The 13,999-nt window shown below is 45.5% G+C and overlaps 1 protein-coding gene across 5 annotated transcripts in view; it reads right to left on the bottom strand.

Moving 5' to 3' along the window:
- Positions 1–13,999, bottom strand: part of DCUN1D4 (defective in cullin neddylation 1 domain containing 4) — an 83,361-nt gene that overhangs the window by 64,671 nt on the left and 4,691 nt on the right. For 2 of the 5 annotated variants that reach the window (XM_070458041.1, XM_070458042.1), the window contains exon 1: positions 5,756–5,892. The exons of 1 other annotated variant lie outside the window; for it this stretch is intronic. In XM_070458041.1, coding sequence (XP_070314142.1) covers positions 5,756–5,780 — 25 coding nt within the window. In that variant the 5' untranslated portion in view covers positions 5,781–5,892. Of the gene's footprint in view, positions 1–3,346; positions 3,600–5,285; positions 5,391–5,755; positions 5,893–13,999 lie in introns of those variants that run through there. 2 more of the 5 variants (XM_020890150.2, XM_020890145.2) reach the window with 2 other exon arrangements.

Here is a 13,999-nt window from a genome sequence, read left to right as displayed (position 1 = left end):
AAGTTCAGTTCATTACATATTTGAGGTCCTAAGCAATGCAATGCACTGGACCACAGCATGAATACTAAGGCAGAGTCCCAGATCTCAAGAGAGAGTTATCATCTAACTGGAAAAGGGACAAGAAAGTAAACACACAGCTACTGTTAAATAAGATAAAACCGAGAATAAAAGTCAGCAGTCCTTGGAGATTCGGTGGAGGGAAGGAGTCTGCTTGAGTGGGAAACGAACAATGAAGAGACGTGGCGTTGAGTGCAGGGGGAGGGGGAGGGTTCAGGGGAAAGAAGCTGAGCTTAAACTACAGAACCAGTTCAACCCCAGCTTCGAGACATCTGTAAGCAGCTGTGAGCCTTTGAGGTTTGGGGTAGAGGGGTCCTAAGGACAAAGATATTCAACTGATGATGAAGAGGATAAATAGGAGGCTAAGCCTGACAAAAAGATTACTGGTTAGAAAGGATGGCTCAGACCTAGGGCAATGGCAATCAGTATGCAACGGCATAGGAAGAGATGCAAGTTTGCACACGCTACCAACCAAAAGAGAGGATGAGCAATGTCTAAGCTTCCAGCTTGGGTTATTACATGAACTGCAGTTTCACTCAACAAATGAAGAAAAAATGAATTGGTCTTGTTTTCATCTTTATTTTGGCCACTAGGAAGCTCAGAGCCAAATACATGGCCCATTTCTAACATACAGCAAACATTTATGTATAGCTTGTAAATCTATATTTTCTTTCTCTTGACAGAATTTTATTTATAAAGTTGCCTCTAATTATTTTAGAATGTGGCAGAAAATAAATCAACAGATAAAAATGATTGAGACCAAGTCAAAGACAGTTGGACAAAGTAGCTGATTCAGAGATATAACTATAGGCTGCCAACTCATAGCATTCTCATCACCTTTCTTCTGCCCTAGGGAAGTCTGGAACCCACAACAGAAGCTAAAAATGCCAGACTTAAAAAAAAAAAAAAATGCGCCAGACTTTCACCTTCTCCACCTCCCTTACAACTAGTAGTGGCATGATGTCAATTCCACCCAATGAGACTAAAGAGAAAGTCTCCAAGGTGACCTTCCAGAAAAGATTCTCTGTAAGGGAGGGAATATGCTGCTTTCATCCTTTTCTTACATAGGCATGATGTCTGGTGCTACAGCAACCACATTGCAAACATGAGGCAATGAGCCTAAGGCTCCTGATAAACCAAAATACTAAGAATAAAGGGAAAAAGTATACAAAGAGCCTAGATTCTTAAAAAACATACTGAGACTCTGTACCAGCCTTAGAAACATCCATCTCTAAACTTCTTGCTACTGAACAAAAATAAGCTCTATCCCTTAAGCCACTTTTGATTGAGTATTTATCTGCCAGAGGCATCCTAAATCATACAACAAAAGTTCTCATGAGGTCAGTTTCTGAAGCCATGATTTTTTTACACTGCTAACTACACAAGACTATTATTATTGAGATGAGAGCAATGCAAACATATATGATAGTCAGGAAAAAAGCAATCAATAAGCATTTCTGGGAGCAGTTAAAGAGAAATGGATATAATGATAAATAACATTTGAAAAAATATGATCAAGTGCTAATAGGGGTACTTCTTGGAAGCAAGAAGAGAGGAAGAAAAAACAAAAGTACAGAAATTCTCAGAAGTGGAAAATGTGAGCTCAGTTGTGTCCTACTCTTTGCAACCCCACAGACTGTGGCCCACCAGGCTCCTCTGTCCATGGGATTTTTCAGACAAGAATACTGGAGCAGGTTACCATTTTCTCTTCCAAGGGAGAAATGAGGGGCTCTTTCTTTCCTGGCAATATTACTGGTAAAACAACCTGAAAATTTTCCCACTATAGAGCTTTCTCTACTTACGATGGGGTTATGCCCTGAGTAAATCCACTATTTAACTGAGACTATCCTATGTCAAAAAACACATTTAATAAACCTAACCTACAGATAACAGCTTAGCCTAGCCCATCCTAAACATGTTCAGAACTCTTATGTTAACACATAGCTAAAAAATTATCTCACTTCAAGCCTATTTTATAGCAAAATATTGACTATCTCAGGTAATTTTTTTTTTTTTTTTTTGCCATGCTCTGTGGCATGTAGGATCTTAATTCCCCCACCAGGGATGGAATCAGTGCTCTCAGCATTGGGAGCGCAGAGTCTTAACTGCTGGACCACCAGGGAAGCCCCCTCAGGTAATTTACTGAAAACTGTATTGAAAGTGAAAAACAGGATGGTTGTCTGGGTACAAAATGGTTATAAGTATACTGGTTGTTTACCCTCCTGATTACGTGTCTGACTGGGAGCTGCCGAAGCCGCCGCTCTAGCGTCAGGAGAATATAATACCATACATCACTAACCTGAGAAAAGATCAAAATCCAAAATTCAAGGTACAGTTTTTATCAAATGCATACTGATTGAGCACTACTGTAAAGTCAAACCATCCTTAAGTTGGAACCATCTGCTTGAAACAGCCACAAAAGTTCTGGGTAAAGTTTAAGAAACATCTGTTTAAATGCATAAGTAAGCTCATAAGAAAATAAAACCACCTCCCCAAAGGCCAAAAATCAAAGAGGAACCTAAAAACCATAGCAGAAAGGAGCTATGATAGTAATGTATAGGAACCCGGGGTTTGAGGGCTAGGGAAGAGAGAGTGTCACGTATCTATAGGGCACCTGCCCTTTAGGATGAAACTGAAAAAAGAGAAAAGGGAACAAAATGACTGGCCTAATATTTTTTTTAAAAAACACCACCTTAAAGACAATTACAGCTCCTGTTTTCAACTTCATACACTTCACCCTTTACAAGAGCAAATTTCATGACACACGCACGTTTAGAAAAAAAAAGGAAAACATAACCAGGTTGAATATTTACATATCACAAAGGAGTTCCTGGATATGTCACCATAAGCTTAAGTAAAATATAAAACAGATATAAATCTTTTCCTGATAAAATCACACACTGCCCAATTTTTCAGCCATTATGAAACAAACCATGTGAGTTCACTGAGTCAAGCACGCAAGTTCAGTTTATTTGTAACCACACTAGACAGTTTCCAAGTCTTTGGACTTCTTGGTAAAATTTTTATCATCAGGGTCATCACAATACTCTTCTAGTGACCATGCTACCAATGGTTTCATAATACCTTATACATCACATTAAAAAACTCCTGTCATTTCTGAGCTAACCTGATAGCCCTCCACATTACACGTTTTGGAGTCGTCATCGCATATAAATGGTAAAGGGAACTGGCAAAGGATGTGTGTCTGCAGAGTCTACAGGCTGAAAGGATGGTTTCCAACACTAAAGAAAAACACACGAAAACCTAAGGTTCCCTCCACTGAGTTTACCTTCCTCTAGTCTCATTTGCCTTCCATGCTTCTTTGAAAACCGAAGACATCATATTCCCTTTGTTCATCTTCACATTTTCACGCTGGCTTAAATAAATGAGATCATTTTCACCGCAATTCCACTAAGCCACCTCCAGCTCTCAATTGGTGGCCCAGTGGTAAAGAATATGCCTGCCATTGCAGAAGACGCAAGAGACCTGAGTTCGATCCCTGGGTCAGGAAGATCCTCTGGAGTAGAATTGGCAACCCACTCCAGTATTCTTGGCTGGGAAATCCCATTGGCCAAAGGAGCCTGGCGGGTTATAGTCTACGGGATCACCAATGAGTCAGACAGGACTGAAGCGACAGAGCACACACACGTACGCGCACACACTAAATTCAAGACCATCTTTCCCCCAAAAGTCCCCTTATTCTTTGGCAATCCAAACGGCCCAAGAACTGCAAACATAATTTATACTATCTCCACAAGGTTTTTACGTGTCTCCACTGCATTCCTAGATTTAACTAAGACGGAACCTTTTAACCTGATGTTTATACACACAGGAAGCCACAAATATACACTATTCTAAACGCTACTTTAAACTGCGTCGCATCTTCAATGTTTTTCCACAACCTATGCACTAAATGGTTGAAGACTAAGCATTTATTCTACAAGTAAGGGCACCAAATGCAAGTGGGAAATATTCAACTTGGAGATGAAGAACCCAAGTGTGAAGGGACTGCGCTTGGCTTGGTTCTCGCCGCCCCGCTGACACGGGGAGAAGGGCCCAGGGGACAGGGGCGCGCTAGGGTCCGCGGGGAATAAAGCCCGAGTTAGATCTAGGAGCTGGGAGGCTCCGAGGGGCGCGCTGCATTCTGGGACTCGTTTCCACAGTTACCCACGTGCACCCAACCCAACCGCGGTCCGGACTACAAGTCCCAGCATTCCGCGGGACCGCCTTTCCCCTTCACACCCGGCGACTGGTGCCAGACCCTAAAGGAAACCCCTAAAGCGCCCTCTCCGAACCGCTGGAAGAGGTCGCGCCCCGCGGGCGCTGCGCTGGGTTTGTGGTCCGGCCCTCCCGGCAGGGAAGCGGATCCCGAAGCACCAGCCTCCACACCTGACGATCAGAAATTAGACAACTGCGTCACAGACGGCCAAATTCTCGGACCGTCAGGGACCCCCCCACCCCCCGCCGCCCCGCCCCTGGACTCCAGGGCCCGACCCCTCCGGCACCCACGGCGCAAAACCCGCAGCCTGCTCCCCTGCCCCGCCTCCCAGTCCCGCAGCCATAGCCCGCGCCAGCGTTGACCTCGCTTCCCGCCGCTCAGGGGAAACCGCGGCAAGCGCCAACCTCAGGGCACCTCCCCCGCCCCCCCCAGCCCCGCCCCCCCTTATACCCCGAAGCTCAAGGCTCCCTTCAAGGGACCCAGCCTGAATCCAGGGAAGGATACACCTCCCCCAAACACATAGTCCGACACCTTCCCCTCCCCGAGCCCCGCGCGGACAGAATCTGGACAAGACAGTGTTCCCCCTGCCCCGGCCCCTCCCAACCTCTCTTCCCTCACAACTAGCTCTTCACCGTCACAGCACCTCCTCTACCCCTGCCCCCATCCTGTCACCCCAAACCACGTTCTGCCTCTCCTCTCACTCCCGATTTCCTTATGTTCCCAACACCTGCTCCATCCTATTACCCCAACGTCGGCCCCTCTCACCACTCCCAGTTCTACCCCTCCACGCTTCCTTTGGCCCTCCTGCTCGCCGGACTCCCCAACTATCCCATCACACCCCAATCCCTCCCACCATCTCGCTTTCCCATTACATCAGCCCTCATCTCCTCGCCTGCCCTCCTGCCCCGCACGGCCGCTGCCCCCAATCCTCCACCCCATTGTTCCCCCCACCCCCGCCATCCAGCCCTTCTTCCCATTGTCCCCGCCCCCGCGCTCCCCTAGCACTCACCCGCCTTTCTCACGGAGCCGCCCGCACCGCTCAGCCCCTAGGAAATCCTCACCCCTGCGCCCCGCTCGCTCGCTCGCTCCCTCTCTCTCTCCCCCCGTCGGTGCCAACCCCCAACCCTGCTCGCTAGCGCCCGCCGCCGCCTCCACCTCCATTCACCCGGGACACTCTGGTCCCGGCCCTTCATCGCACGTCCCGCCCCCCCCTTCCCCCAACACTGAAATGGAGCCAGTCCCCACCCCCCTCACCTCCGCCCTCCCCCGGCAGGCCGGCCCCTTCCCCCCACGCCCGCCCCCGCCCCGCGCCGCCCGCAGCGTCACCGCCCGCCCCGGCCCCGGGAGGGGAAGGGGTGGCTCCCGGGCAGGGGATCCCGGCGCGTTTCGGGACAGGAGGCGCGGGGCGGGGACTGCGGGAGATGAGCGGAGAGTGTTGGCAGCCGCCCGCTCCCAGCCGGCTGGTTCTCTGTTACTCACTGACAGCGGCGGCATCCGAGTGCATTTTCGGGCAGCTCACACCGCTCTCGCCGCCCAAGCTCCCGCGCTCGCCTCGCTGTCCCCCCACCGGCTTGCCGCACCTCGGCTGGGAGCTGAGGACCCGCCGCCGGGCACTCTCGGCCCGCCCACCTCGCCTCCTCTATTGGCTGAACTTCGGCTGAGGGGCCGCCCACCCGGGTCTCTCATTTGACAAAAAGAGTGCGGAGAGAGAAGGTCTGGAGCTGGTAAAGAGGCCCCGCCCCCTGAAGTCCAATACGATTGGCCCCGGCGCCTCGTCCCCGTACCGCCCCTGGCGGGGTCCATGCTCCCGGATAGCAGGTTGGACCTTGCCGCTGTCACTCAGCCCCGGGGGTCCAAAAGCGCGTGTAGGGGCGAGGCTGGGGAATTGGTCCACCTTGACCCTGGAGCCCCGCCCTCTGGTGGGCAGGACTGGTGGAGCTGTAGACCAACCAAGAAAGATGGGTCGGCGTCTGAAACAAAGCAAACGAAGTGTTTCCCAAAGAACCGAGGAGGGGAAGAGCTGTTGGTGCGGCTTGTTCCCGCTGCACTGAGTAGGGGAACCAGCTCTTCCCCGCTGACTCGACGCGTCGGAGTCTCCTGCTTGTCTCTCAGACCTCCGAGCGGCTCTCTACGGGAGCCCAGTCCGCGACGAAGTTGGACTGGGACTTCTCTTGCTGGCTGTGTCTTGCAGCTAGAGACTGGTAAAGAATCGCCGCGTCTTTATTTCCAGCAAACCCTCTAGTGAGGAACAAATTCTTTCTTGCACAAGTCACAACAATCCATTCTGTCCTCATTTTCGAAATGCACTTCTTTTCCAGCGACAACACATTTCCTCCTCCTTCGTCACAAATGGGCTGTTCTAAAGGCTTCGACTGCTGCATGGGCGGTGATACACATTTGTGCGCCCGCAGACCACACGCAGGAAACCAAGGGCCACTTTCTGAGCTTCGGCCTCAGGCTGGCACCTGAGCAAGTCCAGGGCTCAGGTCACCAGCCTTCGAAGGACAATAAGCGTCAGCTAAGTGAACCTAAGTTAATGACGGCAAGAAGCGGCCAAGAAAACTGTTATCCGGCTGTTATTTGGCAGAGGAAGGCGTTAGTTTAGATGACTTCTGACCCTTGAGTTTCCTCAGTCAAGAATTCTCACCATTTTCCAGAGTTCCGACGAGTTTTTCGCAAGGCTTTCAAACCAACTCATCACACTCACCGTATTATTGTAGCGGAATAATATTTTGAGATATTAGTGGAGGACCGCCTCTCCTATCCTAGCCGCAACACACAAACAGCACTTCTCTGGGTGCCGAAGCCTTGCCCCATCCTGCAGCTAGGCCCTTCCACCCTCCCGCCTTAGAGAATGGAAGACACTAAAAACAGCTGGTAACAAATGAGTCGTTTTGGTTTTAGCCTTATACAGCCGAAGCTTTTGAGTTTCAGGGTTCTGAAATTTATGTTTCAAATCAGGGCGTAAGTATTAAGGCCAAAAACAGCATATTTGAAAGAACAAAATGAAACCAGTTCCTCCATCCCACACCACTCCCCTTGTAATATACTCCATCTTTCTTAATCCCTAATGTCTCATTTTGTGTCTATCATGCTTCTATCATTCAAATACTTATGAATCACTCCATCTAGTCATACATTCTCAGAATTGAACCTGAATTTATCCACCTAAGGTTCAATTCAGACAAGATAAGAATCTCATCAGTGGTAACCTTTGACCTAACAGAGTATCAGCTGGGCCCTGCCGAGATGGGTAGGTACCTCTGGACTCTGAAATAGACATCCTTTTGGGGCAGATCTAATTGTAAGAACGTCTATCCTTAGCGTGAGCAGAGAAACTTCTGCATTCTTTATACCATTTGTGTTTTCAACTTACTCTACACATCTAAGAAATAGTTCATCCAAGTTTATAATATGTTGAATATGTGATATTTGCATGGCTTTTTACTGCTTATCATGGTACTTCAAGGGCTGAGACACATGTTTTTTTGCACAAAAATGGACTTGTTACTTGTCACCTCTAAATTAAAATAAGAGCAAAATTAATTTGTTGTAGGTAGTCATTTGCTATATCAATTTATTTGCAGCCAAAAATAATGTATTGATATATTAATATTAATCTACATGAGGTGCCTGCCAGCTGCTTTGCCCCAACACCCAACATTTTCCTCTGACACATGCTGTCCATAAAATGTACAGAATATACAAGCCTTTGTTGTATTCCAGCATCACTTTCAGTTGGGTCCATATGATTATTTTTAAAGAAAAAACAGATCTAGAGAGTAATTTACACAGATGTTTATAGTGAGTCAGCTGTAGCCTGAGGATTAGCAGGCAAAGCTCACAGTCTGCTAAGCCTCTCTGGCCCACAAGTTTTATGAATAATAAAACAGATATAATGAAGTGACTGCATAGTGGAAGTGTTGCTTACTCGTGTACGAATCTTTGCGACTCCAGGGACTGTAGCCCGCTACACTCCTCTGTCTGTGTGATTCTCCAGGCAAGAATACTGGAGTAGGTAGCCATTCCCTTCTCCAGGGTATGTTCCTGGCCCAGGGATCGAACCCAGGTCTTGATCATTGCAAGCCAACTCTTTACTATCTGAGCTACCAGGGAAGCCCAAGTGACTGCATAATATTCTGCATATATTACCCTGTCATTTTAACAATCCCCAAGATTGTAAACCTTTGAGGGTAGGAAGCTTGTTTTTAATCTTTGTGTCCCCAGCACCAACTACAGTGCATTCAGAGTGGGCACTAATTAACTCTTCCTCAGAGTGAACTGCACAGTGACTCTAAGGTGTAATTTTAGATGTGGAAGGAGCCCTGCAGATGATCAAATCCAACTTCCTCATTTAAGAATATGAGGCTTGAGGTCCAAAAGAATTAAACATATAGTCCAAGTCATTCAGCTAGTTAATAGCATTAAACTCCAGTATCCCAACTCCTAAACCAGGTCTTTTCTTAAACCACACTGTCTAATAGCAAGTCTTCAAATTCCAAAGATGGATAAACTAGTCTCCTTTTCCATTAGAAAGTTATCAGTCTACCTCAAATTCTGTACTTAAGAGTTAGAATATTGCCTTCTTTTTTATGAAGTTCCGTAAGGAGTTTTTTAAATATATAATACATTTCCACTTTTTCTCATTGGTAGCATTCCCAAATCACTCAATTCCTGTGGAGATGTTTACTGAGATAATAATGTTATTCTGTGCATTTATATTCATGTCCTTAGAGAACCACAGTCTTGGGACTGTGGTGGGTAGAGATACTTGGGAATGTAGTCTCTGCCATTTTGCTTCACCCAATTACTGCTTTATGGTAATATTAAAGCAAGTTACTTTGTTTCAAATGATAATTTAACTGGAATTTTTCTATTTTATTTGTTGTACAACATTAATTTTAATCAGCTTCTTTACCATCTGAGCCACCAGGGAAGCCTCCTTAATTTTAATCATTTTTTTTTTTTAAATACCTTAAGCCTAGATTGAAATTTGGTATGGAAAAGTCTAGTGAGAAAGAACAACAGTGCTCTTTAATAAAATTTTAAAACTTCTCCCCAAATTCCACTATAGCATGCTTTTCTTGCATTTAGGGTTGGGGTTACAGAATGGAAAATAGTGTAGTCCTCAAGACTGAAATAAAGTTGGGCCTGCTCAGACAAATAAGAACCATAGTAATTTGCCACTGATAAGTAACAGAGCCCCTAAGAAGTCAAACTCCCTGTGTTGTAGTGTTCCCATGCTGGGCTTCAATTCTTCCTCTTCTTAATCAGGTTAATATATGCCCTCATACCTGAGTGGTTTATTTATAAGGATATAATATGGATATGAATGTGATTTTCAAAAATGGTGTATGAAACCTGGCCTCTTTCTAGAGTATCTAGCCACTCCAGCTGCCATTGTAGATACATATTATGAAAAATATTAGAAAGATTATGTCCAGGTTACTACATCTTTCTTATCTATTTGCTCCTTTTGATCTTATTTCAAAAGCATCTATCTACTTCATGCTATGTCATTAATGAGGTTATTTATCCAGAGTAGCTAATGAGGTTCTGCTGAATGTAATAAATACTCTCTGACTGAGCACGCATTCCCAATATATCAGTAAGAGAGGAAAGCCTCTTCAGCCTACTGGAATTAACCTTCTAACCACTGAGGCCTGTGTTATTGGGAACCAGTTTCAGCTCTTAATTTAATTACGTATGTCAGAGTAAGATACATTGCTTTTCACATATATACATAGAACAGTTTTGCAAACAGCAATTTGCCAGATGCTACTAGGATAATAAAAATGTTGGTTTCATTTTTCAAACCTGCATCATAGTCAGGTCCCAATGATCACGTTGTTAAAGGAACAAGCATAGAAGTAGACATTTTCCTCATTGGCACCAGAAAGGACGGCCTCTCCTCAAAACTGGGAGTAACTGACAAGTCAAAAATATAGCATCATTTGCCTTCTGTCTTACTTTACTACACTTTTCCCTTCATCAGCTTCCTTTTCCCCTGCCTCTCTTACACTGGAGATTAAACACAACCAAGTAACAGTGAGTACAGATTACTTCATAAAATTGATATGCTTTGGTCATGTGGGCTTATAATGCACATTCAAGAGTCTTCCATTTTTTCAGCAGCCTCCATTGGGACTATATCGTGTCTCCCAATATACAAAAACACTTAGCAGATGGAACTTTCTGGAACCACCTCTACACTGGACATTTTTTAGCCTCCAGAGCACTTATGCCATCTTTTTTTGAAGCAGAATTTAGGCTTTCTGCTGTCAGATTGCCTGGACTAAAATCCTGTTGGTTGCTTACCTGCAAAATAGTGAAAATAGTAGAACCTACCTCATAGGAATGTTGTAAGGATTCAATGAATGAGTTAAATACAAGTAAGCACTTAAATATACCTGGCAGAGAGTAATGCTCAATAAACATTAGCTGCTGTGATCAGTGTGACACTCTCCAGGACTCAACACATTCTAGAAAAAACTTTTCCCCCTTCATGTACAGCTTTTCACCCCAAGCTTGTTTTTCATCTAATCTAGTCCCTAACTCCACAGTCACTATTTTCTATTAGCTAGGCCTCCTTCTTCCCTTCTAGAGTTCACAGCAAACATTCAGTTAGTATACAAGAACATCCTTCACTAGGACCTAGGACATGCCACCAGTGTGAAATTGTTTAGTTTGAACTGACATGTGTAACTTCATACAGTAGAGATAAAAAGTGAGTACCCAACATCAATGTCCATTGTTCAAATTCTTTAAAAACTTGTGTAATGAAAATTGATTGATACTGGAAATTCAAATGGATCTAGGAAGTTCCTGTGGCTATAGAAAGATGGTATACCCCAAAGGAGCCATCAGTTATGGGGATTCTGCCTGAATAGAGACTCAGGTTATGTTCTGTAATGAATAATTTCTCTTACTTGTACTTTGATGTACTACTGCCTTTTCCCAAGAGCCACAGGAACTGGTATAAAAGAGTTTAAATCTTCTGTATTAGAGGCAGGGCTTCCCTGGTGGCTCAGATGCTAAAGAATCTGCCTGCAATGCAGGAAACCCAGGTTCAATCCCTAGGTCAGGAAGATCCCCTGGAGAAGGGAATGGCAACCCACTCCAGTATTCTTGCCTGGAGAATTCCAAGGGCAGAGGAGCCTGGAGGGCTACTGTCCAAGGTCGCAAAGAGCAGACACAGTGAGTGGCATGCTAGAGGCAAAGGCAAATGTCTTTAAGTATTGCCCTTGGGCCAGCCTGAATTAAGGCTTAAACCCTACTTCCAGATGTTCAAGCCGGTTTTAGAAAAGGCAGAGGAACCAGAGATCAAATTGCCAACATCTGCTGGATCATCGAAAAAGCAAGAGAGTTCCAGAAAAACATCTATTTCTGCTTTATTGACTACGCCAAAGCCTTCGACTGTGTGGATCACAATAAACTGTGGAAAATTCTGAAAGAGATGGGAATACCAGACCACCTGACCTGCCTCTTGAGAAACCTATATGCAGGTCAGGAAGCAACAGTTAGAACTGGACATGGAACAACAGACTGGTTCCAAATAAGAAAAGGAGTATGTCTAGGCTATATATTGTCATCCTGCTTATTTAACTTGTATCCAGAGTACATCATGAGAAGTGCTGGGCTGGAAGAAGCACAAGCTGGAATCAAGATTGCTGGAAGAAATATCAATAACCTCAGATATGCAGATGACACCACCCTTATGGCAGAGAGTGAAGAGGAACTAAAGAGCCTCTTGATGAAAATGAAAGAGGAGAGTGAAAAAGTTGGCTTAAAGCTCAACATTCAGAAAACTAAGATCATGGCACCTGGTCCCATCACTTCATGGGAAATAGATGGGCAGACAGTGGAAACAGTGTCAGACTTAATTTTTGGGGGCTCCAAAATCACTGCAGATGGTGATTGCAGCCATGAAACTAAAAGATGCTTACTCCTTGGAAGGAAAGTTATGACCAACCTAGATAGCATATTAAAAAGCAGAGACATTACTTTGCCAACAAAGGTCCATCTGGTCAAGGCTATGGTTTTTCCAGTGGTCATGTATGGATGTGACAGTTGGACTGTGAAGAAAGCTGAGCAACCAAAGAATTGATGCTTTTTAACTGTGGTGTTGGAGAAGACTCTTGAGAGTCCCTTGGACTGCAAGGAGATCCAAGCAGTCCATCCTAAAGGAGATAAGTCCTGGGTGTTCATTGGAAGGACTGATGCTGAAGCTGAAACTCCAGTACTTTGGCCACCTCATGTGAAGAGTTGACTCATTGGAAAAGACCCTGATGCTTGGAGGGATTGGGGGCAGAAGGAGAAGGGGATGAGAGGATGAGATGGTTGTATGGCATCACTGACTCAATGGGCATGAGTTTGAGTAAACTCCAGGAGTTGGTGATGGACAGGGAGGCCTGGCGTGTTGCAATTCATGGGGTCGCAAAGAGTCGGACACGACTGAGCAACTGAACTGAACTAAACTGAACCACTTAGACTCTTTTTTTTTTAACCACAAAGATTTTACAATTCCAGTTCTTATATAATATACCCCAAACCTTTTATTTTTTAAAAAACTATATTTATTTACTGGCTGTGTTGGGTCTCAGGTGTGGTGCATGGTCTGCAGAGCACAAGGGCTCACTAGCTGTGGCATGTGGGCTTGGTTGCCCGGCAGCACGTGGGATCTTAATTCCCGGAAAGTAAAAGTGTTGGTCGCTCAGCCGTGTCCGACTCTTTGCGACCCCATAGACCGTAACCCACCAGGCTCCTCTGTCCGTGGAATTCTCCAGGCAAGAATACTGGAGTAGGTTTCCATTTCCTTCTCCAGGGGATCTTCCCAACCCAGGGATTAAACCTGGGTTTCCTGCATTGCAGGCAAATTCCTTACCTTCTGAGCCACCACCTGAGTCCCCCCGCATTGGAAGACAGATTCTTAAACACTGGACCGTCAGGGAATTCCCCCAAGACTTTTTCTAAAGTAAGAAAACTTCAGGCCTGAACACATTATATATGTGCGTGTGTGTGTTAGTTGCTCAGTCGTGTCCAACTCTTTGTGACTCCTTGGACTGTAACCTGCCAGGCTCTTCTGTCCATGGGATTCTCCAGGCAAGAGTACTGGAGTGGGTAGCCATGTCCTCCTCCAGGGGATCTTCCTCATCCATGGATCGAAGCTAGGTTTCTTGCACTGCAGGCAAAGTGTTTGCCTTCTGAGCCATGAGGGAAGCCCGTGTGTGTGTGTGTGTGTATGTGTATGTATATGTATGCTCATGCTCAGTCACTTCAGTCGTGTCCGACTCTCTGCAACCCCGTGGACCATGGCCAGCCAGGCTCCTCTGTCCATGGGATTTTCCAGGCAAGAATACTGGAGTGGGTTGCCATTTCCTTCTCCCACTTAGACTCTTGAACAGGCATCAAACTTGTCTGGGCCTCAGTTCTTTCAACTGTAAAAATGGGACTAATACCTTCAAGGGAGAAGCAAGGACTAATAAATAAAAGCATTTTATAAAAGTCAGAGGGAAACACAAATGGATGAATGCTTAAGCGCCAATTATGTGATGGGATCACGTATTTCCCTGTGAACCTGATGCAGTCTTATGAGATGCAGTTGGCTAATTTTTATGCTTGGGACTATTTCAAGTAAAAATGAGTCTGTATTTTTTAATTCTAGAAGAGCCTGGTTTCTTTATGAAGCAGCCATCTTAGGCTTCTCTCAGAAAAGCTAAGAAT

This window comes from Odocoileus virginianus, chromosome 29 (genome assembly GCF_023699985.2).
Source record: "Odocoileus virginianus isolate 20LAN1187 ecotype Illinois chromosome 29, Ovbor_1.2, whole genome shotgun sequence".
NCBI lineage: Eukaryota > Metazoa > Chordata > Mammalia > Artiodactyla > Cervidae > Odocoileus > Odocoileus virginianus.
This window is presented reverse-complemented; position numbering and strand designations above follow the sequence as displayed.